Below are 11,977 nucleotides of genomic sequence, written 5' to 3'. Positions count from 1 at the left end.
TTTTTGCTGGCAGCAGGACGAGGGGTCTGGGGACTCCCTGCTCTTCTGTGGAAGTGTTCGCCCCGGTTATAAACCCTGGCCCCAGCTGAGCTTTCATTCCGTGCTCCCCCATCTGCCCTCCACCCCCGCTTCTCCCTCAGTCTCTTCACATTACTGAAAGTTTCATGAATATAAAAAAATTCCACTGGCTTCACTGTCACCCCACCCAGAGCTAGAGGCCTGTTTACAAGCACCGGCCCACATAGAGCAACATTAAAAAAAAAAAAAAACAACCCAACCCTCAATGGCATTTCTTAATTATAGCTCAACTGCTGGCAGGGTCAAGGGCAGGATTTGCAGCTGTTACCTGCCCTGACCACCCTGTGCAGACCTCTGTAATGGATGCAAAGCTGCCTTTAGCCTCCGCAGATAGGTCAGCAGCATTGGCCTGTCGGGCAGGTCACTGCTCGCTCCTGTCGCTTAGGGGACAGGCAGCCTAGGTAAAAGGAGCTCTTGGCTCTGCCTGATTTAAAGCTTGGGGTTTTGTTACATCTTCAGCATCAGCCACTTAACCTTCTTCAGCCATTGGGAAAGCAACGTTTCATCCTCCATCTGATAAAAAGCACCCAAGAGATTTTTGGACTTCAGCACCCTCAGGCAGCGAGTTACAAAAGTTAAAACGTAATTCAGCCACAAAGCCCTTTCTTCGCAGCTTGTTTTCTCTGCCTTAAGCGTACATCCGCGCCTCATTTAAAGGCTCTTCTGCGGAAACCCGGGGACTGGAAACCCAACAAGCGCAGGCCCCTGTGTGACCACCCAGCTCCCGCAGAGGGCCTTCACAAACACGCGTCCGGCCTCGCCGAGACAGATGTGACCTCCTTTCCCCTCACACCCACCACCGCTCGCCGCGACCAGCACCGCCCACCCCCCGAGCCCCCGCCACCGCCCAGTCCGTCCTTCCCCGGCCCCTGCGCGCCTCACGGCGGCCGTTACTCCTCCGCCCCTTCCCGCCCCCCGCGCGCGCCGCGGGAGGAACCGCCCTCCCGTCTGCCGGCCCGCCCTGCGCATGGGCGCGCCCGCTGGGTGGCTCAGCAGCTCGCGCTTCCGCCGCCCGGGGGCGCTGCCAGCCGCGCGCCTGGGCCTGGCGCCGCCGCTGGCGGGGGGCGGTTCTCGCTCGGGCCCGCGCCCCGCGATCGTGATGGCGGCGGCGGCGGCGGCGACTGCGACCGGGGGAGGTGGGGAGCGGAGCAGCACCCGGGACCGGCTCCTGGCGGCGCTGGAGGATCTCGAGCTCTTAGCCAGGTACAGCGCTCGGTCCTCTCTCCCTTCCTCCCGGTGCCCGGATGGGACGGCTCCAGCGGGCGGCGGGGGTGAGGAGAGGGTGCTCGGCGCTGTACGTGCGCGGAGCGTCCGATGGTGGGCGGCGAGAGGAGCGGGGGGCCCCTGGGGTTGGGCTGGGAGGGGATCGGCCTGACCCGAGCCCTCGCTGGGCTGCGGGGCGGGAGGAAGGCCCGGTCCGGCCCGGCCCGGCCGGGTGGGCGCGTTTCCCCGCTTTCCCACCGTCCCCAGGCCGGCTCCTGCGGGAGGGCGGGTTGGTGCTGTCCCGGGGGAGCTCGGTCCGGCCTTGCCCTCTGCTCCACAGCTCTCACCCGGGAGGGAGAGCATCGGCGGCCCCTTATTTCCTATTTTCAGAGCAGCGGGAGAGCTTCCTTATTCTTCCACTTGCCTTCCTTTCTTGATTGGCACCTACGTTTCCTGTGAAATGCACACATACACCCATTTTAGGGTTTTTACTCTTCAATAGAAATCACGCTTAAGTCAGAAATCCGTGGATGGTATTGCATGGCTTAAGCCATTCTGGTCGTTGCCTGTATGAGTGTTAAACTCACTCAAAGTAGGCTGCAGAGCTCACCTTTGGAGTGATATAAATGCTCAGAGTCCATGCTCTTGAGGCTGGACTGGTAACCCTCGTCCGAGTTGTCCACCATGTTGTGGAGGCTCAGTGGGCAGTGCAGTTAAACTGGTTCCTAATTATTTTCCTCCTCTGGAGGAGAAAAGGAGCTTAGGAAAACTTTTTTCAGAGGGAATAACCCATACTATATATGTGGCTGGCTCACTCTGTATGATTACCATTAGTAGGACAAGGGAAATACGTTGGTCAGTTGCTCTTGTTTCTGGTTAGGTTTTATTTTCAGTTTTAATTTTGTTGTGACATATGGGTTGCTGGAGAACATGTGTTTTTAAAAAAAAAAAAAAAAAACACAACAAAACAACCCACCCAACCTTGCTCTTTATCTAAACTTTTTTTTTTTTTTCTAAATCTTGGGACTAATATTCTACCATAACGAATCCAGAGCAACTCTCAGCAGCGTTTAGTGAATCTTCTGCTTGATCAGCAAAGTGTTGCAGCACTGTAGAGCTAGGCCTTTCACAGTCACTGTACTGGTTTGGTGGTAGAGGCAAAAATAAAGCAACAAGTCTAATCTGTAGCCCTGGCATAGTTTTGAATCTGCATCAGTGCATTATCCTGCTAGCACAGGATAGAATTACAACCTGGCATGACATCGGCTTTGATGGCAGTAGTTGACCTACTTAAAACAGATTTTATTTGCTACTGCTCAGTTTTGGTCAGGTAACATAAAGCTTTAGTGATGATGACAAGTTTCTTTATTCTCTAATTGTTTTAATTTCTCTAATTGTTTTAAATCATTTTAGGGTTCAGGAGTGTCCAAGAGACATAGACCAAGGTGCTATTTAGAGCTTTGCTGCTGAGGGGCTTTTTGAGACGTTTTGAAAAATACCTGTTTTCATTTTAAGGTTCTTACTCAGTTCTGGCCCCACTGCTGCATTAGTCATACATCCCACTGAGCTGCCTGCACTGGATCAAGCGAAGAATGTCTTCAGATAGAGTGTTACTCGTGCTTAGTGTTGAACTGTTGTCCATAGCCTTAGAAGCCAAATAAATAAGTTTGCTGAATTTACAGAAAATACCTTTTTGCATAGTGGTCTTGTTGTTTACTGAGTCCACGACACCCCTCTGAGGTTCTTGATGGCTTTTCAGAATGGTGGCAAAGGGAATGGGTATCTGGAAGTGTGATCAAAGGGTTTGAGAAGCACTTCTAACCTAGCACCAGAATATTATTAGGTTTTTGATGTTTGTGTGTGTTTGGCATACTTCTGATATACATTGTGGAAATACTTGTTGTTATAAAAGTAGTTTCATGAAAAACTCTTCATGTGTTTGAAAACGTAGACTTAATTGCTCTAAACTCAAGCGTGCAAATTGCTCGATTGGGAAAAAATGGAGGAAAAGTAGAGAAGTGAAATAGTGAACAAAACTTTAATGCCCTCTTGCAACAAACAAAAGCAGTAGAAGTACGATATGAATGCATTTCATTGTGCTGTGTCTTCTCTCAGCTTCTGCTTATGTCTTATGTAGTTCAGTGGGAACTTAGCACATTTCATGAGTACAAATACACGAGCACTTCATGAACTGAAAGAACAAGGAAGAAAATGTGCTGTGATCATGAGACTATTCACAGACTTATTCTTAGTTGAGAAACCCCTGCCAACACTGTACTATAAAACTATAAAATGCTAAATTCCATGAATACTTTTGTAATTATATCGGTAGTCTGACAATTTTGGGATAACTTGATGTGATGTACAAATAATGTCCTAGAAAATTGCTCAAACACCGAGTTTTCCTTTCAGGGAACTAATTGAAATTTTGGCAATTTCAAGAAACCAGAAGCTTCCACAACCAGGAGAGGAGAGCCAGGTAAGCTGACTTTCTAAACTATGTTTTTTTGGGGAAGTGCAATGCTTTACTTCTAATTTTTTTTCTTTTTTTTCTTTCTTTCTCCTTTTGTCTTTGCCTGTGCTCAGTGATGAGGAGGTTTTGGCCCCACTACAAAGGCATTCTTCATCCTCACGTTATTTGTTTGTACGCTTCATAGGCTGTTTCTGCAAACAGAAGAAGAAATTTTGTTTCATTTTTCATGCAGACAAATACTCCTATGAATGTCAGTTGCTTTTTTTTTTGCAGCACGATTGAGGGTGTGTTGTTACTCTAGCTAAATTAAAAGTTGTACAAAACTCTCTTTCAATAGATCCTGGAACTGCTGATTCAGAGAGATGGAGAGTTTCAAGAGCTAATGAAGTTGGCAGTTGATCAGGGGAAAATCCATCATGAAATGCAGCTTTTAGAAAAGGTAGTAGAAAAGAGGGATAATGATATTCAGCAGCTGCAGAAACAACTAAAAGAAGCAGAACACATACTGGTAAGTTCATAATTATGTATTTGCTTTTGAGCATCTACTTGTGAAAAAGGCGGTTCTGGAGAAAGTGGTGTTGTGTTAGTTTGAGAATATTTAAATATTTAGAACTTAATAAGAGCTTTGTGGTTTGGGGTTTTTTCAGTAGTCAAATACTGTTTAGTTATCATGGTATTCAGTTTTGTTTTATAATGCTAATTTTCTTCCAAACCTACTTTACTTCAGTATATGTTGAAAATGTTCACTGAATAGTTTCTCTCTTAAAATGCAATTAAATGTAAGCGTTTATTCACAAACCCGACTTTATGTAGAAGTTTACAAATTAATTAAAGATTCATGGAAGGTTTGGTTTAGTTTGGTGGTTTTTTTTTGTTTTTTTTTTTACAACTAGGCAACAGCTGTTTATCAAGCAAAGGAGAAGCTGAAATCAATTGAAAAGGCAAGAAAAGGTGAGTATCCATGATTGTATATACTATATAAATGCAGTTGTAAAGAAAGTTGCTAGTGAGCTCTAGTTAGGATTATTTTATTTTTTTTTAATTCTACTATTTTACTGTCACAGATTTTGGATGCCTTGTGTATAAACAAATTTCCATTTCATTATGAACCTATAACCATTTCCTCAGAATAAAGGCAGGAATGAATTACTTTTTGTGGCAAACGTATCTTAATATTAAACTTAAATTCAAGTGGCTCAAGTCTCTTTTTTGGATTCATAATACTATATCTGATTACCTAAGTGTCTCACAAAATTGCCTCAGTAGTTCTAGTGAGGAAAGAGAGAGAACGTGGGTTGTATTTGAGAGACTGACTACCTGGTGATACTGGTTTGTATTTGTAGCAATTCCTGCCACTTTGTGGCACTTGCTGAGCTAAACTGACCTTTTTTTTGTAGGAGGTATTTTCTTGGTGTTTTGGTTTGTGTTTGTTTTTTTTTTTTTTTTAGCAGTGTCTTTTAGCATATTGTTATACTTCTTTCATCTGTAAAATCCAGGAATTTCATAATGTTTCTATTAATGTTATACAGGCACATATTTAGAAGGACTGCAACATATGTGCTCTACAATTACTAAGCAAACAAAGAAAACTCTTTACTACAGAAAATTCCATAATAAAGCAGGTGCTGAAATTTTCTTAGGAATTGTGCTTGTCAAGTACACTGCTTAAGAGATTTGTTTCTGTTTTTCATAAGGTTGAAGAACTGTTGACATGGATGGTGTACTGAACGCATGGCTGTAAAATCAGTTCACTGTGAAGCTCGTCCTTGCATAATCTAAGAATCCTCTAAGCAGTCATCGCATTTGAAGCATGCTCTTAATGTTTGACAAAATTACATTGCCAGTCTTTTTGATAGTAGTGTCCAATATTCTGGAATAATTGAATGATGCAATCTCTTGAGAATATAGTAACTTTCCTTCCCTTTTTCCAGGTGCCATTTCCTCTGAAGAAATAATTAAATATGCCCATAGGATCAGTGCTAGCAATGCTGTTTGTGCCCCTTTGACATGGGTACCAGGTAACTATCATGTTTATGACAAGAGATTTTTTTTTTAATAATACATCATGATCAGTATCTGGTCTTACAATACTTTTATATAGAATCATAGAATCATAGAATCAGTGAGGTTGGAAGGGACCTTTAAGATCATCAAGTCCAACCATTAACCTACCCTGATAAAAACACCACCACTCCTAAACCATGTCCCTAAGCACCTCATCTACCCTTTTCTTAAACACCTCCATGGATGGTGAATCCACCACCTCTCTGGGCAGCTTATTCCAATGTTTAATAACCCTTTCAGTGAAAAAATGCTTCCTAATATCCAATCTAAACATAACCTGACATAACTTGAACCCGTTTCCTCTTGTCCTATCACTTGTCGCCAGGGAGAAGAGGTCAGCTCCCATCTCTCTAAAACCTCCTTTCAGGTAGTTGTAGAGGGTGATAAGGTCTCCCCTTAGCCTCCTCTTCTCCAGGCTAAACAACCCCAGATCCCTCAGTCGTTCCTCATAAGGTTTGTCCTCCAGACCCTTCACCAGCTTTGTAGCCCTTCTCTGGACACGCTCCAACACCTCAATGTCCTTCTTGTAGTGAGGGGCCCAAAACTGAACACAGTACTCGAGGTGAGGCCTCACCAGTGCCGAGTACAGGGGGATGATTACTTCCCTAGTCCGGCTCACCACACTATTCCTGATGCAGGCCAGGATGGTGTTGGCCTTCTTGGCTGCCTGGGCACACTGCTGGCTCATGCTCAGCCGGTTGTCCACCAACACCCCCAGGTCCTTTTCTGCCAGGCAGCTTTTGAGCCACTCCGCCCCCAGTCTGTAGCGCTGCATGGGGTTGTTGTGACCCAAGTGCAGGACCCGACACTTGGCCTTGTTGAACCTCATACCATTGGCCTCAGCCCATCTGTCCAGCCTGTCCAGATCCCTCTGCAGAGCCAATCTACCCTCAAGCAGATCAACACGCCCCCCCAGTTTAGTGTCATCTGCGAACTTACTGAGGGTGCATTCGATCCCCTCATCCAGATCGTTGATAAAGATATTAAAGAGAACGGGCCCCAGCACCGATCCCTGGGGGACACCACTCGTGACTGGACACCAACTGGATTTAACTCCATTTACCACCACTCTCTGGACACGGCCATCCAGCCAGTTTTTTACCCAGTGAAGAGTATACCTGTCCAGGCCATGAGCAGCCAGTTTCTCCAGGAGAATGCTATGGGAAACGGTGTCAAAAGCCTTGCAAAAATCCAGTGAAATATAGTGAAAGTCATAGTGGTTTATTAGAGTAACATTGTTTTCAGCTGTTATATCTAATATTTTCAACAAAAATGGATATCCAAAGTCCTGTATACTCTAAGTACATCTTCGAAAGGCTGTGAAACTGCATGCTTCCATTAACTGACTGGCCTCCTCTGCTCTCTTTTGTTTGCTTTTTCCCCTGAATGTTGGCCCCAGTTATAAGTTAGAACCAAGCATGTTAAAGACCTTTATGTATGCTTGGTTTTGTTCCCTCCTGCCCCTTATAATATTCTTTACAGTGGATATTAGTAACCAGTGGAGTCAGAAGCAGGCTTTTCATTATGTGACGTTTCAATTTTGGGGGCTGTCCTCCTTGTCCAAAATGAGAACGTGTTTTTTCCAATTCCTGTCCTTGCTGTTTAGCTGTGAAGTAGCAGGGAGAGCAAAGATACCTTTTTTTCTGCCAAGTTTGAATGAACAAAGAAAGTTGAAGTGAGAGACACACGCTTGGATTTTAACAAAAGAGGTGTGATAGTCATTGTTGATCCGAACAATCACAGTATGGGTTGGTTTTGGTCTGGAAACAGGTGCTAAGAAAAAGTTAATGTCTGCAAGATGACTGTTAAATATTTAAAAACATTTCTTCATGGTTGTGGGTTTTTTTGGTTGTTTTTTTTTTTGTTTTTTTAAAGGGGATCCACGTAGGCCGTATCCTACAGATCTGGAAATGAGGAGTGGTCTCTTGGGTCAGATGAACAACCCATCCACTAATGGAGTTAATGGACACTTACCAGGGGATGCACTTGCAGCAGGCAGACTCCCAGGTAAGAGAAACTTGGTTTTGTTTTGCTTTGCTTTTCTTTATTCTTTGTGCAGTCATAGCAATTATACATTTCCCTTAGCAAAGGCAAATCAGAGTTAAAATAATGAAAATTATAGCTAACATTGTTCCCTAGCAGCGAAGATCTAGTAGATAAAGTTAACAATTAGAAATTGCATAATTTTATTTCATGCTAAATCATACTGCAGACACTACAATTAAGTCAATATAAACAACTCAGTTACCCCTCAATTCACCTATTAAAAATTGTTGTAAATCGAGTGATATCAAATCATATTAAAAAGCATTTTCAAAGCAAATTTTCCTTAGCAGTGATGACAGAGTATGGATTTGTGAAAGCTGCATTCAGAAGAAAAGGGGTGTATCGTCATCCCCTACCTTCAAGTCTACGCTCTATATAGCAAGACTGTTTGCTTGGAATTTCTGGATTGAAAAGACATTGCAAAGGACAGCTGGTGAAGGGTAGTACCTTGAGTGTAGGAATCAAGCTTTAATCCCTTAATTGCTTAGTGAAATTGGCACTTCCACTGACTTTAGTGGGATTCTTTCATTCATGCTAAATAGAATTTAGCAGTAAGTTACTGTACCTGAATCAAGGATTCAGTGGTTCTGTACCTGTGCAGCATTATTCTGCCATGGTTAGACTAAATAGTGGAAAAATTCTTAGTTTGGATTCATATGAGTTCTGTAATAGTTCTTACCTGTCTGTTAAGCCACTTGCTGGTGTTACGGAAAACTTGTTTTCAAAAATTGTACTGAATTTATTAAAAAAAACTGTATCACGACTCCCTTGGAGAAACAGCAACATTAGATTTTGTGTTTCCAATCATCTGTCTAATCCTCTTGTCACGTCTTATGATGCAGAACTTCAAATCACTTCCTCTCACTTTCTAAACCTTTGGCCTTGGATAAAATGGGTCAGTGAGCTGAACAGGAGCGGAACCCTGACATCTGACCACAGCAACCTGCCAGGGAAATGCTGAGGATGGGCCCGTGTATCTTCCTGTTCTTTTGAAATACAGTTAGATGATCTGTTAAGGCTGTGTCTTCCTCATGGAGCTGTTTCAGTAGACCCCATTTTGGCTGGCTCCTCTGCCTTAGGGGATGCAGATTTGCTCCTTTTACTTTTGAGTGTGCTGTCTCTAAAAACTGAAAGCTCACTCTTTAGGACTTGTACTTGAGAAGCCGGAAAATGTAGTATTTAAACTCCTCAAAGTTGTTAATTGAACCTGGTCTCCTATGTCAGGGGAAATCCCTTAATTACTGGACTGTCAGGTAAGAGGGAAACATCAAAACTTTATTTAAAAGAAAGTAGAGGCTGCCCTGACACTTTGTGATCTTGAATCTGTTGGTCTGTGGAGGCATGTCCTGAGAATGCTAACTATGGGATCTAGTCCTTTTAGAGACTTCGGCAGAAAGATGTTCAGTTACTGAACCCTTAACAAGTCTGCAAGCCAGCCACTGGGCTGCTTGCTAGCCTCAAAACTTTGATGCTGCTTGGCACGCGCGTTCAACCTGGTTTAACAGTGGACTGGTTCCAGCATTGAACCATTGCCACAGGATGTAAGACACTGGCTGACATTCTCGGCTGGTTCAAATGAAGTTGGTTAACTTCACCACAGCTGGGATGAGACCACCTGGTACTATTGTTGGTCTTCCTAAAGTGGGGACAGAACTGTCACAACGGCTGCGTTACATCCTCGCATCTGTTGGTGGGTTGGGTTTGTGCAGTTGGTAATGCATCTGGTATTAAGGGACTGTGGCTGTAGTTCCTATGTGGAATCTCAAGTATCTGTAGACTTAAAGATCAGAAGCTACTCTATGTGTGGAGTCTGTGTGCTTCCGAGTTAGGCAGCACCTGAGTGAGAGTAAGTCTCTCATGACCCCCTGCTTTGACAGTGCCCTCTCTTTCTGTACTCAGAGTCCCATGTGGTTGGGCTTTTGTTCATTTCTGACTGCCTAATTATTTTAATTCTTGCTGTAAGTGGGAGATAGCTGGTTTCTTCTATGGGATAGATTTAGCTACAGTGCCTAGTAATAAGTGCAGCAGAACTGAAGTACAGCAATCAGAGCATAAATTAAAAGGAAGAGAGGAGAACTGGCATATAGATGTGTACTACAGCTTTGAAATGGGAGCCATTTTGGGGGCAAGGAAGGGAGACACTAGGAAGTGTTGGGGGAGGGTAAGTTAGTAGGGAGTACAGGATGGAGTGGCTTTGGAAGTGGGAGGAGAAGAGAAAAAACAGTGAGAGCTGAGAGAAGTCAGAGGCAACTGAGGCTGGCCTGGCTGGGGCACAGTGGGGCATTCCCACCTCTCAAGGATCTCTCTCTGTGCCCTGGTTTCGTAGCAGGATGCTGTTCTTCCTTGCACTTGATGCATCATATTTCCTATTGGAAAAACAGTAACCAAGGTGTTTGAGCCAAATTTGGATAAAACCTTTTACTCTGAATTTCTATGGTCTACCTTAAGTTTTGGGGTTTTTTTTGATCTAATGTTTTCATCTGTTTTTGCATACTGACAGAGGGTGACTATTTTCATTACTGCCAGTGGCTGTGAATGTTAAGTCAGTTCAAACTGTGCTTTGAAGATGAAAAGCTCTGTATGAATATATACTGTTTTGAAGTGGAGTGATGAGAGATCAAGAGCCACCTACATAAATGGGCCTCTCTAGCAAAGTAGTCTTTTACAGTGATAGAATGGCTTATCAATCATTATATGTTTTCCAGCTGTTACTGGAGGGTTTCATCTGTCCAAAATTCAGGAAGGATTTTAAGATTTGTTTTAATTTTGAATTGGACTTCTGGTTGAGCTGTCTTGTTGAATTTGTTGATATACAAAGCTGATAATTTGATTGATTATGCCCTTTTTTTCCAGATGTGCTCGCTCCTCAGTATCCTTGGCAGTCAAGTGATATGTCCATGAACATGCTACCTCCTAATCATAGTAATGACTTCATGTTGGAGCCTCCAGGACACAATAAAGAGAATGAAGATGATGTGGAAGTTATGTCAACAGACTCCTCAAGCAGCAGCAGTGACTCAGACTAGGTACGAGAGGGACAGTATCCCTAGTAGACCTTTCCTGTGGTGAAGGTAGGTTGGATGCTGTTCATCACAAACTGCAATACCCTTCTGTTACCTCCTCCCTACAGAGGGCCGCCAGCGTAACAGCTGACTCAGAAATAGGGTGGCTAATTTAAAACTGTGGACTTCAGAATCTTTTTTTTTTTCCCATTAGATGTTCAAGTAAAATGACTGGGAGCTTTCTGCTGGAGGAGAGATGTCAAATTTCCAGTGATTATGTAAATGTGTGAATGTGTATGTTTGCACGAGATGTGCTGTGTATATATATTTACTATACATTAGATGACAGAAGTTCCTGGGAAAAAAGGTGTAAGGGGAATCCCCTTGTATGAGCTTCACTCTTTTGATGATAGCCTTTTCTATGGCACAGAAATGAGGCATGAAATTTGTAATTTTAATATCTTTTTTTGTTACTGCCTAAATCCATGTTCTTAATCATCTTGTGTGTGCCGAGAACAAAAATACGGCAATAAGGTGTAAAAAAGAAAAAAATTGTAATTATTGTAATATATAGTTAATGATTTGTCATAAATAAACTCAGCTTTGATGTAACTTTACATTTCATTTTGCAAACTTAACTCTTAGATGAGTTACACAGTAACTTCAATACCCAGCACATTTTATCCCAGTATGTGGTTGAATTCTGATTGAGTTTCAGAATTTTGTACTCTGTTTTCCCCTTTGCAAAACGCGAAGTCAGTATTAGAAGCAGCTGAGCAGTTGGGAACTGGAAGTCTGTCCTTTTCAGCTGAGCTTTATCAGGTAGGCACAAAACTAGGCAGACTGTGAGGCAGTGATGTAGAGTGCCCATGCCTAACACCTCACCAATACGTTGGTTAAGCATCCTGGGACACTGGAGATGATACCCTTTGGGGCACACTGCAAGTTCAGCTCCTTTCAGTTCAGAGTGCTCACAGAGTCTTTATTCTTGTCTTCTATAATTTTTTTCAGTTCTTTGAACCTGCTGATTTGTTTACTTCAGCAGTTGCATTTCCAGCCTCAGCTACAATGTTCTTTCATCTTTCCAAAGCCACTTCCCTTGGCTTTCCTT

General features: G+C 43.3%; 1 protein-coding gene across 2 annotated transcripts; it reads left to right on the top strand.

Moving 5' to 3' along the window:
• The first annotated feature begins 1,121 nt into the window (after positions 1 to 1,121).
• MED4 (mediator complex subunit 4) lies at positions 1,122 to 11,483 on the top strand. 2 transcript variants are annotated; one of them, XM_082487314.1, is made up of 8 exons: positions 1,122 to 1,281; positions 3,694 to 3,760; positions 4,092 to 4,262; positions 4,648 to 4,705; positions 5,686 to 5,772; positions 7,694 to 7,825; positions 10,718 to 10,890; positions 11,081 to 11,483. In XM_082487314.1, the coding sequence occupies exons 1-7, from the start codon at positions 1,178 to 1,180 to the stop codon at positions 10,888 to 10,890; spliced, it is 792 nt and encodes a 263-aa protein (XP_082343440.1). In that variant the 5' UTR covers positions 1,122 to 1,177; the 3' UTR covers positions 11,081 to 11,483. The 2 variants fall into 2 exon arrangements, with proteins under 2 accessions (XP_082343440.1, XP_082343439.1); XM_082487313.1 differs by having other exon boundaries at positions 10,718 to 10,935.
• Positions 11,484 to 11,977: the final 494 nt, after the last annotated feature.

This window comes from Vanellus vanellus (genome assembly GCF_965231255.1).
Source record: "Vanellus vanellus genome assembly, chromosome: 1".
Lineage (NCBI taxonomy): Eukaryota > Metazoa > Chordata > Aves > Charadriiformes > Charadriidae > Vanellus > Vanellus vanellus.
This window is presented reverse-complemented; position numbering and strand designations above follow the sequence as displayed.

Bases quoted from the DNA above. Each gene is read 5' to 3' on its own strand.
- MED4 (XM_082487314.1), top strand. From the start codon at position 1,178: ATGGCGGCGGCGGCGGCGGCGACTGCGACCGGGGGAGGTGGGGAGCGG. The intron at 3,761-4,091 runs GTAAGCTGACTT...CTCTTTCAATAG, and splicing joins AACCAGGAGAGGAGAGCCAG to ATCCTGGAACTGCTGATTCA. The intron at 5,773-7,693 runs GTAACTATCATG...GTTTTTTTAAAG, and splicing joins CCCTTTGACATGGGTACCAG to GGGATCCACGTAGGCCGTAT.